The sequence below is a fragment of the Drosophila melanogaster genome, chromosome X (assembly GCF_000001215.4).
Source record: "Drosophila melanogaster chromosome X".
Lineage (NCBI taxonomy): Eukaryota > Metazoa > Arthropoda > Insecta > Diptera > Drosophilidae > Drosophila > Drosophila melanogaster.
Genome location: NC_004354.4, coordinates 6,654,330 through 6,668,367, shown reverse-complemented (window position 1 = coordinate 6,668,367; position 14,038 = coordinate 6,654,330). Strand labels below are relative to the sequence as shown.

The 14,038-nt window shown below is 43.1% G+C and overlaps 3 protein-coding genes across 7 annotated transcripts; 1 reads left to right on the top strand and 2 right to left on the bottom strand.

Annotated features, from left to right (window-relative positions):
- Positions 1–109: 109 nt before the first annotated feature.
- Ctr1A (Copper transporter 1A) lies at positions 110–6,721 on the bottom strand. Of its 4 annotated transcripts, NM_001258623.2 has the most exons (7): positions 6,567–6,721; positions 4,607–4,704; positions 3,290–3,368; positions 2,995–3,206; positions 2,682–2,929; positions 2,099–2,128; positions 740–1,518 (listed from the first exon to the last, which is right to left on the bottom strand). In NM_001258623.2, the coding sequence occupies exons 3-7, from the start codon at positions 3,321–3,323 to the stop codon at positions 1,317–1,319; spliced, it is 726 nt and encodes a 241-aa protein (NP_001245552.1). In that variant the 5' UTR covers positions 3,324–3,368; positions 4,607–4,704; positions 6,567–6,721; the 3' UTR covers positions 740–1,316. The 4 variants fall into 4 exon arrangements, with proteins under 4 accessions (NP_572336.2, NP_001245552.1, NP_001245551.1 ...); NM_001258622.2 differs by lacking the exons at positions 2,099–2,128; positions 4,607–4,704 and adding an exon at positions 6,027–6,128; NM_001258624.1 differs by lacking the exon at positions 4,607–4,704.
- A 184-nt stretch (positions 6,722–6,905) lies between these two features.
- CG3224 (uncharacterized protein) lies at positions 6,906–7,816 on the top strand. Its single transcript, NM_132107.4, has 2 exons — positions 6,906–7,014; positions 7,075–7,816. Exon 2 carries the CDS (start codon positions 7,196–7,198, stop codon positions 7,682–7,684), a length of 489 nt encoding a protein of 162 aa, NP_572335.1. The 5' UTR covers positions 6,906–7,014; positions 7,075–7,195; the 3' UTR covers positions 7,685–7,816.
- Positions 7,817–8,658: 842 nt separating this feature from the next.
- Positions 8,659–13,827, bottom strand: Cdc7 (Cdc7 kinase). Of its 2 annotated transcripts, none has more exons than NM_167080.2 (4): positions 13,472–13,827; positions 12,888–13,308; positions 12,596–12,818; positions 8,659–10,761 (listed from the first exon to the last, which is right to left on the bottom strand). In NM_167080.2, the coding sequence occupies exons 2-4, from the start codon at positions 13,216–13,218 to the stop codon at positions 9,213–9,215; spliced, it is 2,103 nt and encodes a 700-aa protein (NP_727103.1). In that variant the 5' UTR covers positions 13,219–13,308; positions 13,472–13,827; the 3' UTR covers positions 8,659–9,212. The 2 variants fall into 2 exon arrangements, with proteins under 2 accessions (NP_727103.1, NP_001284950.1); NM_001298021.1 differs by having other exon boundaries at positions 12,596–12,815; positions 13,472–13,689.
- Positions 13,828–14,038: the final 211 nt, after the last annotated feature.

Genomic DNA, 14,038 nt, shown 5'->3' with positions numbered 1-14,038 from the left:
ATTCGAAAAATGAAAAACAAAATTTTCTGTTGTTAATCTTTGCGTGCTAAAATAAAAAGAAAAAACTCTTCGTTTTCCATAACTTTCCATTTCAAAGACGTTTTCGTTTCAGTTGTAACAATATTGTGTTTGTTTATTCATTAATGTATGTATATGTAGATTTAATATATATTTAATATTAATAGTATTTATAAATTTCTTGTCGCTTTACTGTATGTATTTGCATTAAGTTTAATATCTACAACATCTATTTACGCACTTCAATGGATCAGGTGAACATATGCTGCTTACAGTGCGTTTCGGGACATTAAGGCAGTACATAGTATGTAAATATATATGCACTTGGGATGGCCGGCCATTCGTTTAGGAAAGCAATTTCACAACAGCCATTTTCGGATTGAGCAAAAATCGTACGACTGTTTTTACGGAGTCAACTTGCAAAAAAAAACAAACAGACAACAATTTACAATTAGCAGTTAAAATTAATTGAATAATACAGTAACTGTTTTCGAGCCTAAGGTAATATCAGTTGAACCTGAACAACACGTAAATGCAGAGCATAAATCGATGCTAACCTTTGCATACACCAATTACACTCATGAAACGCACTGTTGAAGCATACACTCAATCAAGCCTTAAAACATTCGCGGCCAAGTCAACATTTCACAAGGAAGCCAAATTTAACAGTGTTGTCTTTTTGTGGGACTAACAAACCAAAAGTGAAATATATATCTTATATATATATATATTTATATAAAAACAATGAAGTTTATTACAAAATAATAATAATCATAATCGTATAATTGGTTTACAAAATGGTGTATATCAGTAGTAATGATCAAAAAAAAATATTTGCTTTTTGGGGGAATCCTGCGCACATACATATATAAATTGAGTAGCAACGGAAAAAATAATATTTGCATTGCTTAACTTTATACAATTCGCTAGCCAGTCGCTCAATTTGTTCTCTTTTATATAATTACACTTTTTTCTTTACTAATAGCATAGACTATCTTGATCTTGATGTCAATATTTTAAAGATTGTAAACGATGCAGCGCGGTTGCATCGATTTAGTTTAGTTTATAGGCTAATACCTAGAGAACAGCTGCAATTGCTGCAAGGTTTGTTGAAGTGCGATCGTGTGTATATATGCGTGTGTTCGTTTCCTGTGGGGATGAGAGCTTCCTGGGATTCCCAGCTTAGCACCAATGCCTCTGCCTTTCATTCAGATGGACATTTGCTCCTCCAACGCCTCCGTCTCCGTTTCCATCTCGGTAAGACAACAGCGACTTAGGCTACCGGGAGTCGTTCTCTGTTAGTGACAGTGCTCGGTTACGTCCACGATAACCGATTTCTTCCAGCAGAAGAGGAAGTAACCAACGGCGGCGCCCAGGACAACCATCAGGCAGAGCCACACGTTGTATGTCATGAAGATCAGCATGAGCAGGAAGGACAGCGTCACCTGGAGCACGTGCAGCAGTGTCTGGAGCAGGTGGTTAATCGACAGCATCGAAGGTCTGTTCATATCGAAAGAATTTTACATTTAGTTATAATTAAAGCAAACATCGAACAAAATTAGCAGGACAAGAAAATATACATAATTGAACGTAAACAAAAATCAAAACAGAACTAAGTATTGCTAAAGACTATATATATATATATATATTTATATATCGCTGAGCTGCTCTAAGAATTTCCATTGTTAGATTAAACTACCATTATTGATTAGGGTTAGATTCTCTCTAGATTAATTGCCAACTTGAGCTACAGGTGTGTAATACTATATCTTGTGGTCCAGCCAGATATTCTGTACAAATGACGGGCCAATTTGTAAACCGACACGGATTCATCGTCGCCGCCGAGCGCAGTTGTTTCCATTAACTTTTTCCCATTAACTGGCGCATTGGGTATATCGGACATATCGGATAGCCAACAACAGCTAAATAGATTTAACTAATTCAAATTGTAGTGAGGCATCAAAATTACACAGAGACGGTAATCTATATAACACATATGTACGTATGTATGTATATTGATTGGGCAGGTGGTCAAGTGGTGTACATATACATATGGTGTGGTCAATGGAGCGATACTTACGGTTGCTTGTGCACAACTTCGCCCACGTATCTAAGAAAGGATCGATCGAAGCGTGCCGGGAGTAGGGACACCACACGATTGCGGATGCGATTCGCGGATGCAGATGCAGATACAGAATCAAATTGAGTTACAATATATATATGTTTAGTTTCAATTACGGTCGCGTGAATCACAACAATGGCCAATTATACGATATTAACGAGGCAGACCGTATCGATATGAATTTGGTTTTGAATTGGGTTTCGTTTAGTTTTTTTTTTTTTTTTTTGTCGAGATGATTCAATTTACAAATGAAGAGCGACGACGCGCATTGATGATGATGCAGATAGAGATATTGATGGTATTGATCAGAATGTGAAGCGGTAGCGGTAACGATTTGAACGATTTAACGGGTAACAGCATAACGAAAACGAAACGAGAAGAGAGAAGAAAGCATTAAGATTAATATATACAACAAGTTAAGTAAATACAATAGATACAAAGCTACAGTATGGGTAAGGGCAACAGGCATGCGAAGGGGATACCAAAGATCCAATATGATCCATTCCATTCTACAATGGGTAGCAGAAAATCCGAAACTCACTGAACGGGCGATGGAGCTGCCGCTGCCGGCGATGGTATGCGCGGTGCCTCCGGATTTCTTTGTGGCCCCGTCACAGGTCGATATTCCAGCAGATTGTATGTCTTCCAGAATAGATACTCGCGGTAGTACTTCAGTCCCTCGTACATTAGGGCCAGCAGGAAGATGGCGATCATGGAGCCGATCAAACCGGCCACTGTTTCGATGTGCCACCAGGAGAACAGGATCGTCTCGTTGTAGCCAAAATGGAACTGTTACGATTGAGGAACATTATTTGGTTAGAAATGAAAATTCTTCAAATACTACGTTCTCTTACCGCCATGGGCATCATGTGCTCCATTCCCGTGCCAGAGCCACCGCCATGATTGTGCGCTCCGTGAGCGGCGTGACCCGCGTGACTTGCCTGCAAATCGCTGGTATCGGGGATCAGGTCGAACATGGAAGCTGCATCCATTGGAGACGCTGTCGCAGCAGGTATACCGCTGTGATCGTGGTGCATGCCCACATGATCGTGATGCATCGAGTGATCTGTGGATTGCGAATGATATAGATAAGATGCTAGATGCTAAGCAGGCATCTTCAATGTTTTGGCCAAATCACACAACACCTACCAACACCGGGCGCACTGTGATGGGCGTGGTCCATAGCAGCTGGTTAACCGACTTCTTATTGTGGATCTGCGATTAATGACTGCAAAGAAGAACGGAGTGAAAGTCGCATTAAGTCTTTGCCACTCGTAAGTGAATAATAAACAATGTACATAAATGATAGCAATGGCTACAATGGCGGCCAAGATAATAGAGCTTTCTCTATATAAATTCCCCATGAAAGGTTTAAAGATCAAAACAATCTTGCAACTAAGCTGTTATTACTATCTAATATAAACACTGTAACATATATATTATATTGACCATTTTTATATTATTTTTATTTTTGTAAGTCTAAAGTTTGTGTTTTTTTTGCGGGTCAATTGCCAAGCCCCAAATCGCATCAAAAACCGATATATCTCAATTAGAAAGTCAATCTCTGAACAATCCAACCTCCGCCCTTTCCCTTTCACATCTTCGAAGGGAATGTCCAATGACGAATGCGAAATGTGTAGCTGGGTAAAACTGTGTAACTGGGGAATGTGAAATGAAAATGCCACACATAACTCTGCGTGCTCCATTCACAGGAAACTGCGTGAGGCAGACCCGACACCCGATTCCCCACACCCCCGCCATAAACTACCACCATATCTGACCTTGGATTAACCTGGATTATAATGGGTCGCTAACGACTCAACCAACTGCTGTTCCACTTCTGCAAATGGGAACACTGCGAACCATAATTAAACAGTGCTGGATACTTCATTTATTTCACTTTTTTGTTTGCCTCTGTGTCTGTGGTTCACCGCATTCAGTTAATATCGCAGTTTTAGTGATAAGGTGCTGCGACGACACCACATTGCAAAGTAATCAGTGAAACATGCTCGAATATCGAACCACTTGTGGCATGCAGTCCAAGAAGCTCGCTGCTATGACAGGATGTGCGGCTGACTGATATGAGTTTAGGCATACATAGGCAAAAACCTCTAAAAAATGATCCCAACTAATGATCCATTCCTTTGAAATTGTGGCCTACTTCCTTCGATATCCGTAATGTGGACAACTGTCGTCAAGTTGAAATGGTCGAAACAATAATCCAGTCCGCATTAATATTGCAAGCAATCACATTCGCCAATTCCATTGAAGAGTTAAAACACGTATTCCTCCCCCTTTTCACTGTAATCAATCTCATCCCATATCTCATTAAAACAAACAAACGAGCTTTAGAAATCCACTCGTGGTACAAAAAAAAAAAAAAAAAAAAAAACCCGCTTCGCTGGCATTTTTGTTCTGAGGAGCGAAATTTCTATAAAAATAGGTAAACAAGTGTACATTTAAAACCTCTTAATGCGGCGATCTGTTGAGGAACGGATTGCTTTAGCCTTCAAGCGATGAACTCAATAGTTATCCAACTGAACTGGACTGGCACAACTGGTTAACTGGTTGGCTTGGCTGCCACTATTTTCGGTTTTGGCCCGAAATGAAAGGAAAATTAGCTCGGTTACGGTAGTAATTTGTTTTTCAAGACAAAGATCGGTACGGCAACCAACGACTTTCAAAATAACCCATAAGCAGAGAACATACGCCACATAATTGCTACTCTGGGATGCAGCAATTGTAGTTCGATTTGGAAATAATCATTGAACACAGTGGCGGTGGGGAAAAACTATAAAAACTATTATTCTGGTGCAAAAATACAGAAAAGTTAAAGTTCAGGGTAAATTTGCGTGGTTTATAAATAACATTCTGTGGTTTGTTTGGTTTCTATGGAATCCCTGATAGGAAATCGTTTGGGCGCTTTTCTTTGGGAGGCAATGGGAACCCCCTTTTCAGCGCCTCTGATAATTAAACAGCAGAAAACTAACGCACTGGGACCAAACCGGTTGGACCTATTCACCTCTATCACTCTCGCTTTTATTCGCCTGCATTAGTAGCTTTGCCTTTACACAGAGAGAAAAGCATTTGTTACTCTTATCATGAAATAAACCATTATCACTAAATATTGTTTAAGATTTGTATATTTTCTAGTTCTATTTTGGGCAAGTAATAATGAATAATCTGCGTTTACCAGTAATATTTCTATTATGCTAAATGCTAAGACTCAGCGAAATAGCTAAGATATTTTGATATAAGTTTGAAAATGGAATTTCACGACGTGATGAAGTGTGATTCATTATTCATATTATATTAAAGAATTAAAATAAGAATTGAATTAAAATTTAATTTAGTTCCAAATATCAAGTGAAATTTAAACGATCTAGCAACGTAAACTTTTTTCTTTCTGTTTATTTGCATGGACAAATGGCATTAACCGTTGCTTCATCTCATCAGCTGATCTCCGCCAAGAGAGCCCCATCCTCTGCTCCTGCACACACACACACACTCACAATCGCACCAATTGCGAAATGTCAAATCGTGACCGACATGTATTGCAGCAACAAATGGGAGAGAAACGGCGAGAGTGCGTGTGTTTTTTTTCTATTGCAGGCCGGGGGAGCTATTATATCACATGTGTAAAGAAAAGAGAGTAGGAGAGAGTTTGTTGATCTGAATTCGAACATACATATATCACTCAACGCACGAACACAGATAGAGGGTTAATTGTGCTTGTAACGGTATAATTGACTGATAAGCGATTGGCACTGATAATCACAATCGGTATGCAATCGCTGATTATCGATAAGGACTCCTAAGCTTTGTTTTTAGTTTCGTTTATACTATTTCACGCATTTCGCGTTCTTTTTGTTGTTGTTGTACTTACTGCAATTGGCGGGCAATTGGCTCGAGTTGTAACAATCTACAATGTATGTATGTATGTATGCTGTAACACCGGTTTAAGTGACGAACTCAACGGAATGTCTAGCTAAAAACAGAGAGTCAACGAAAAATGCCAATAAGCCAACAGTCGTACATTTTAAACAATGCATGCAGCTGCCGTTGACACCCACCCAACCCCCTGCACCAGTCATTTAACAACAATCACAGTTTCTGATTTTATTTTGTGCTTCGTTGTTGCTTTTTGCGCTAAATCACACACGCACACACACTCACTGCAAACGCTGAGCTTTTGAAGCAAGCGAGATAGCAAGAGTGGACCGGCTGCAGCATCTTATGAAAAATAATAATTGCTTTAATCGTTTTTGCAAGTGTAAAACCCGATCTATTTCACAGTGTTGTTATCCAATCACACATGTGTGTGTGCGTCCAGCCCACACACCCACTATTTGTATTATCAATTGCACTTTATCAACGCAAGTTAAACCGAACTCTATGTTTATGTATTCAAATGTTAGGGGCTTACTTTACTTCCTGCGGCAAGGAAATAAATAATATTAAAACAAAATGCGCACGGTCCGCCCGCAGACAACTTGTTCGCACGATTGTTGATGAATTAATTGCAAGCATATGTTTTTTTATTTAACAGTGCGCTGCCTACGAAAAGGCACTAAATAATGCCAAAAAATAGTATTGTAAAAGACGAAGTAGATGGAGTGCAGCTTAAAAATGAGTAACTTATACAACTTATTGTCGCAACAAGTAGCTAATTTATGGAATTTTAGTTTAATTAGTTTTGGTTGAATTTAGTTTTATTTCGAATAAATAAAAACAGCTGTGTATCAGTGTGCACACACCACGATTTCTTCAGTTATCGATAAGAAACCAATCGGCCGGGGACCGTCGCCAACATTCTATGTGCGCATTAAATTAACTTGTTACCTTTAAAACCCTCGTTTCTTAACCAAAAAAAGGTAAAGTTAAGCAACAAATTACTGTAACAGTATATAAATTAACATTCAAATGCATTACAGGTTTTAGGAAACACCTAGCAGCAGCAGCAGAATCTAAAACCCCATTGGCAACCAAAACACGTGCCAAAACAAACGATTAAATTTTCCGTAAAAGTTGTAAATATAAAAAAAAGTCAGCAAGATGGGAATGGTATCGAAACGCAAGAAGATGCACTATGGCGATACCCATCTGCAGAGGAGATGGCGTGTGCGGAATCGACGTCGTGATCTCGACCAGATCGACGACGATCTGCAGACCCGGAGCGGTGAACTGATCAATCAGAATGTGGATCTCGACAAGCCGGGATTCGCGCAGTTCTACTGCGTGCACTGTGCCAAGTACTTCATCGATGACACCGCCATGCAGGCACATTTCCGCACCAAGGTGCACAAGAGGCGTCTCAAGGCCCTAGAGATCGAGCCGTACAGCATCGAGGAGGCGGAACGCGCCGCGGGACGTGGCAGCTTCGTGAAGCCCAAGAAGCGGGCGATGGAAACGCAGCCATCGAAGGAGGACGTGGTCGCTGGCAAGAGGATCCGAGTGGAAGTGGTGCCCGAGGATACAGATGCCACCGATTCGCCATCGACGTCCAAAACGAAGCGCAAGAAAGTCGAGAAAATGGAGACATAGGCGAGGAGGATGAACCAATCTATTGATCTAGCTTAGTTTTTAAGGCCCTCGGGGACAGGACTTTCTTCACCCCCCTCCCACAGAACTCTGTTTACCTCCAATTGCTTTCTTTAAATACATTTTTTTTCCAACATATATAAATCGATTCAAAATTAATTTTCATTTAATGCGCGCAAGGGTGGCGAAAGATCAACAAGCTTCTAAACAACAAGCAGTTCAACGCTTCCAAGCGGCAAAGCTTTATTTACCGTTCTTTTGATTTCTCTCCTGCAGCTCAAAAGTTCAAGTTCTCTCCGCAAGCGGTCACTTTCTTCGTCCGTGAGCAGCGGTAAACACAAAATGCGATGGCTGACGCGCTTTAAAATTAAAATTAAATAAATATCAGCGTCGTTTGCTGTCGAAAAGTGCTACAAAGTGTAATTAACCAGTGAGCGCAGGTCGACGCAATGCGTTTGATACGGTATTTCTAGTTTAAACGGGTGAAATTGGTAAATTTCTGCAATTTCCTCATTCTCCTTTGGGCTCATTCTCCGTTGGCGCGTGTGTGGGTGTGTTGGTGCGTGTTCAACTGGCATTCTCATGTGCACTTAAGAGTATGCTACGTTTTAGAGCGGTGATCTTGTGCATTTTGCCATCGCGAGTGTTTTGTTGTGAAATGGCTCATCAAAATGTGAGAGTATTTGTGTTTTTTTTTATATTTTTTTTTAGGTGATTTGTGCTCAATAAATGTGAAATTAAATAATGTACAACTTTAATTGCATGGATTTATTTTGAAAAGGGTGAGTCATTTAAATTTACACTTTAATTTTATGAGTCCTATATTTGCAACTGAAATATAATGAATAATTTAACGTACGGTAACAACAATATGCGTACTAAAATCCCCAAGCATTTGTTTGTTTAAGCAAATAAAGAATAATTTGCACAAATTTCCATTTTTGGAGCAAAGAAAATCAAGGCCTTCATTCAATCTTCACGGTATAAATATATGTATTTGTCGCTCTTATATCCTCGTTCACATGGTTTTCAGATATACAATAATTATACCTAAGTAGGTTAGCTACAAGACTATTCGAACTATACATGATGGGGATAGTGCAAAATTCTTTGCCACTGGGCGATGAGGGCCATGCACTTGGGTCGCCTTCGTGTTCCTTAATATACAACATTTTGTAGCCTTTCGGCCACAATATTTCATAATCAATCTCTCCTCGTTTGCTTTTTTGGTATTCCTTGCCCATTTTGTTCATGATTGAAACATTTCTTTAAATATACATTTGTATGTTTGTTTGTGAGTGTTGTGTGTGTTTGTTGCGTGGTTTCATTTGGTTTTATCTGCCTGCGGCTTGAGGTAAGTAAATGTGGCCTAGTGGGGCATTGGACGAGTTTCTTCTGGCTCTGGGTGCAATAATGAGATATGCTCTTGAGGTGGGTCTATATATATGTACAATCATGATCAGCGAACTGGGTATAGTATATGTATGTATGTACAAGTGGTGTATGTATGTTTGCATGGTGGGGACTAGTTTCACAGCTTGTTAATGGCCGCTTGCTGCAGATCAAGGGCAACCTGCTGCTTGACCTGCTCCTGTGAGGCGGCCACCGTTCTGTGACTTTGATATCTTTGTCGACGCATCTTGCGCGGCGTTCCATTGGCCAACTGATCCTGCTCCGTCTGCTCGGCCTCCTCGGCGGCCGTAAAGAATGGATGCTTTAGTGCCTCTTCGGCGGTAATTCGTTTATGGGGATTAATCTCGAGCAGGCGATCCAGTAGGTCATAGGCGCTGGGTGGAAAACATTCGTATGCGTCCAGTGGCTCTGTCAAGTAATCGCTATCCTCGCATAGGCAGTTGAAGAAGTATTGATCACAATTCCGGCACACTTCGCAGCTTCCGTCCACAGATTCGTAGCTCTTGAGGAGCTTGGCATCACTAAAAACGGAACGATAGCGAAAGCGCAGGCACAACTTTCGCAGATTCAGTGGCCTGGACCTCTGGCTCAGGGTGATCATACGGTCGAGAGCCAAGGCCGTCTTCCGTATCGCCTGATCTCCAAATATTGTTACAATCTCGGCCAGCGCGATAAAATCGTTGGGCGCTTTGAAAAACGGATACACCGTTGACATGATCGAAAGGAATATCACACCCGCCGCCCAAACGTCCACGGCAGTGGTCTGATCTGGGTACTTGAGCAGAACCTCGGGCGGCCGATAGCCAGGTGTTCCTGCCCTGGAGGCGTGCACCTCCTTCTTCATCAGACAGTTGAGGCAAACTGAGGGATTTGCAAAGCAAACGCACTTGGCATTATTAGCCGCTGCTGCCGAGACATTTCGATTCGTATTGTACTTGCTGCCAGATGGCGTCGATGCTGTTTGATCCATCTGCGCCAGTTGTGGCTGTCGTTGTGGGTGCTGCTGTTGCGACTGCTGCTGCGGCTGCTGCTGCTGTTGCGACTGTTGTTGCTGCTGCTGTTGTTGCTGCTGCTGTTGCGGCTGCAGTTGTTGCTGCTCTTGCTGCACTAGCTGTGGCTGGACGTGATTGGACCCATCTACTGACTGCTCCGGCGCATCGCTTGGCGCAATATCGTTGACCGGTTTCAGGGGCATCTTGTTGGACTCCTCGTGCAAACGCATACGCTTCACTGCTCCACCCAAACCAGCATCCAGCGCAATTTGCTGCACATCCCCCTTTGATTCGCGCTCTCGTGGCCGTTTGCTATTATTATTGTTATTATTGTTGTTGTTTTTGTTGTTGGCTGCGGCGATGGCGGCGGCACTTCCGGAAGATCGCGCAGCCGGAGGATTCACATGCTGGGCCAGACCGAAATCGACGAGGAGAAACTCTCGCCGACGTCGATTGTAGAGAAAGTTGCTCGGCTTCACGTCGCGATGGATGACATCGAACTTGTGGACATGACGCAGTGCCACCAGGAGATTGCGCATATACTGCCGGATCTCGGGCACATCCATGCGCGTGTAAAAGTCCTGGAATCGGTCATGTGCCATGAAGGGCATCACGAAAGCGGCGGAGGCGTCATAACGCATGCAACAGTGGATGCCCACCACGTTCTCCTTTCCCCTGAGAAGCGAATTAGAGCGGGAAAACAATAGATTAGTTATGCAGTTATAGTTTGAATACGCAGCTTTTGGCTGTAATTCCCAACCAGTGATTTGAGCAACAGGTGTCCACCAACCCTGATTAACTTTAAGGGTAGTTAATGTGATTAAGCTAGTCACACATCAAATTAATTGAACTGAACAGCAGGATTTATGCAAGTCAGCTTTACCATCTTGTTTATGTTGCTTTGTTGTTCCGTGTGGGAAAACCACAACAACAACAGAGACGCCCACGCACACTTCCGCCCACTCCATTTCAGTGAGAGAAAGAGAGAGACAGAGGGAGAGAGGAATGGAAAGGGAGAGTGATTCTTCGACGTCACGTAGAACCAGTGCGGACCTGATTTCTAGCTATTTTTAGCTGAATATTTGTGACATATATGGAATATACAACGTACAACCTAATTTGACAGTTTTTACTACTGTTTATAATAGTATAAGTTATTTACATATATATTTCCATTACTTAAAATGTCTGCGTGGAATGTTGATTTCGGTGTAACTTAGAAACAGTTGATTTGATTAGCTACTTTCTAGCTAGTCGCGCAGCTCGACGGTGAGCGATGGGCGATACGGCAGATGCGATTTGCGAACTGGGCGCTGGGCCTTCGGGTGCGGAACATGGCAAGCGGCATATGTGAATACGTGAGGGAGCACTCGGCATGGCCCAGTCATAATTATCATCGGCTGTGACGCAATTGGGTCTGCGGAATTTGCGCAAATTGCTTGAATAGACACAAAATCGCAGCGGGCAGTGGGTCTACGAGGGGCAAAGATGTTGGGCGGTGGGCGATGGGTAATCAGGGGGCGGGCAGCCGGCTTATGTCAAACACGCAACGTCGCCCACACACACACACACACACACACACACACAAAATACCCACTGACCGCCCACTCTCTCCTCTTTCTAATTTTCTAATTTGGGGTAAATTATACAGCCGGACGATGAGCTGACCGGCGACGATACCTGCCAACCCAAAACTCCTCCGGTTCGAGGCGGTATTGAACCGATTTGCCCATCTAATACGAGTAGCTAATCTAATCACCTGGCCATTGCTCTGGGCAATCGATAACCGGCGGCTGGGATTGCAGGATATGCTACAACAGTCTGAATTGAAAACCACGCATGTGTGATGTGCGCGGGCTGTAAACAAACGTTACAGCTGCCACACGGAAAGAAATTTTGGATATATATTGTATAGATTAGCTAATATGGCATTTTGATATGCGAAAATGGTTTAATGTATTGAGCAGAGGTGAGTCTCGAACTCGAACTCGAACTTCCTATTTATTTATAATTTCTTTGGAACTTATCATATCACAGCGATATCGAACTCTTTTCTTTTCTCTCTGTGCACTGGCAGATGCGATTTTGCATAAACAAATGCGAAATGTATTCAGATCTAACATATTTCGGATATAAAAGTGATGTGAAATGCGTAAATGAATGCAGAGAAAGGTGGCGAATTTTTCTCGCTGTGCACCGTGGGCTTCAATGTAACTGTAAATGGGCACGTGAATGGCGTGTGAAAGTGCAATAAACGAACGCTACAACAATCATGCCATCTCGCTTGCCGTTCGTGCGGCGAAATATAAATTGCAATGACGTAGATGGAGCCGCTGCCGGCGGCTGACGTCGTTTAACGGCGTTTGACGCAGACGAGGGGACGAAGCGGCGTGCGTGGGTGGGGTGGGTGGTTGGTTGTTTGGTTTACAACCAGTCGGGCGATACTATAAGGATACGGGAGGGCAAAGGACACAGGACACCAAGTGGGGAAACGAAATGAGGAACCTACCCCATTTTGGTCATGCACTGCAACTCCTTCATTATCCTATCCGGATGACTGGTTGGTATGTGATGCTTGATGGCGAACTTGCGACGCAGACTGTCCGGCAGATGCGATTCCCGGCGCAGTGTGCCCAGCAGCACCGTGCTAAAGGTTCCGTTGCCAATCCGGCTGTGAACATCGAACAGCTTGCCAATGTCCGGGATTCGTGTGAGGAGATCATTGATGGCTTCTGCAGCAAAATACAACCAATTAAATTCATCTGTATGCACTAACAAGTTGGATCAGCAACTGAACTTACCTTCGCTTTTGTTGCGTGCCTGTTTGGTTGTACGCGGCGTGGCGGGCAGACCCATGACTGCAGCTCCATTGAATTCCACTGTCTGCTCCTCGGTGGCGCCCGCAGTGGCGAATGCTCTGCCCGAATGCCTGCCCGCGCTTCCAGTTGCCGGAGTGCCGGTGGCATATTGCTGAACGGTCTGGCGCGGCAGCCTTTGGGTTTGCCTTGGCGCCGCACGCCAGGATCCGCCACCATTGGCGTACACCACATTGGTGCTGGGCACTCCCGTTTTGGGGCGACGATAGTGACTGCCTGGTGTGGCCAACTCCTGGCACATAACTCGATCGGCCATTGTTCCTCAGGAGCACAATCTTCTTGGGCATCGGCGTATTGATGGTGCTTGTGGTGGTTTTATGGCGGTTTTTACAGAAAAAAAAAGTGCCTAAAAAGAGCAAATTTTGACACGGAATTTTTTTTATTAAAAAATTTCTGTTCTCGGCCAGGCCAAAGTGTAAAGCAAAGTGTTTCCGAACGGTTGAACAGTTTTGACATTTGCCGTATGGACGAGCGGCAGCAGTAACTGAGATGACAACTCCTCTACTCACTTGGATAGTTTTTGTTTCCAATCCGGAGTCCTGCTGCGCCGCCCTTTTAATCCCGGAACTCTGGCTGTGGCGCAGCGTCCGTTGGTTGTATGTGGATACCCTGGATGGAGCACATGAACAACTCTGGTCACTGGTCGTATTGTCTGAATCGTGTGTTCTGGTCGGCGTTCCGCGGGAGCTGAGGTGCTATCAAACCATCGATGGCGCTACTGATAATATCGATGGTTCAGTTCCAGCCGGTTCGATGCCATCGATGGTTTTTTCGAGATTATGGATCAGTGTGCTCGCCGTCCGCCGGGGATGTAATACCAAAATTGCTTGTGTGCTGCCTCCAACTGGTCACCCTGGTTTGGCGGGAAAATCGCTTTTCCGGCGGAAGTAGAAGTTTATAACAAAAATCATATCAATTAATAATGGATCATGATTTACTAGTCATCTGCCCATTCTTGGATTCAAATATCACGTATTTCTAATTTGACATTAGTAAGCTCTAAAACAAAACAACCCTTTGTCGTAGTAATATATACATTTAATAATTAAATGTAACATTTTGTGCACCAAAGCTGG

Excerpts from the sequence above, each read along its gene's own strand:
- CG3224 (NM_132107.4), top strand. The coding sequence starts at position 7,196 with ATGGGAATGGTATCGAAACGCAAGAAGATGCACTATGGCGATACCCAT.
- Ctr1A (NM_001258623.2), bottom strand. The coding sequence starts at position 3,323 with ATGGACCACGCCCATCACAGTGCGCCCGGTGTTG. Across the intron at positions 3,207-3,289 it reads TCACAGTGCGCCCGGTGTTG|ATCACTCGATGCATCACGAT; the intron begins GTAGGTGTTGTG and ends CGCAATCCACAG. Across the intron at positions 2,129-2,681 it reads GCAGCTCCATCGCCCGTTCA|ATACGTGGGCGAAGTTGTGC; the intron begins GTGAGTTTCGGA and ends ATCCTTTCTTAG.
- Cdc7 (NM_167080.2), bottom strand. The coding sequence starts at position 13,218 with ATGGCCGATCGAGTTATGTGCCAGGAGTTGGCCACACCAGGCAGTCAC. Across the intron at positions 12,819-12,887 it reads GGCACGCAACAAAAGCGAAG|AAGCCATCAATGATCTCCTC; the intron begins GTAAGTTCAGTT and ends ATTTTGCTGCAG. Across the intron at positions 10,762-12,595 it reads CAGTGCATGACCAAAATGGG|GGGAAAGGAGAACGTGGTGG; the intron begins GTAGGTTCCTCA and ends TTCGCTTCTCAG.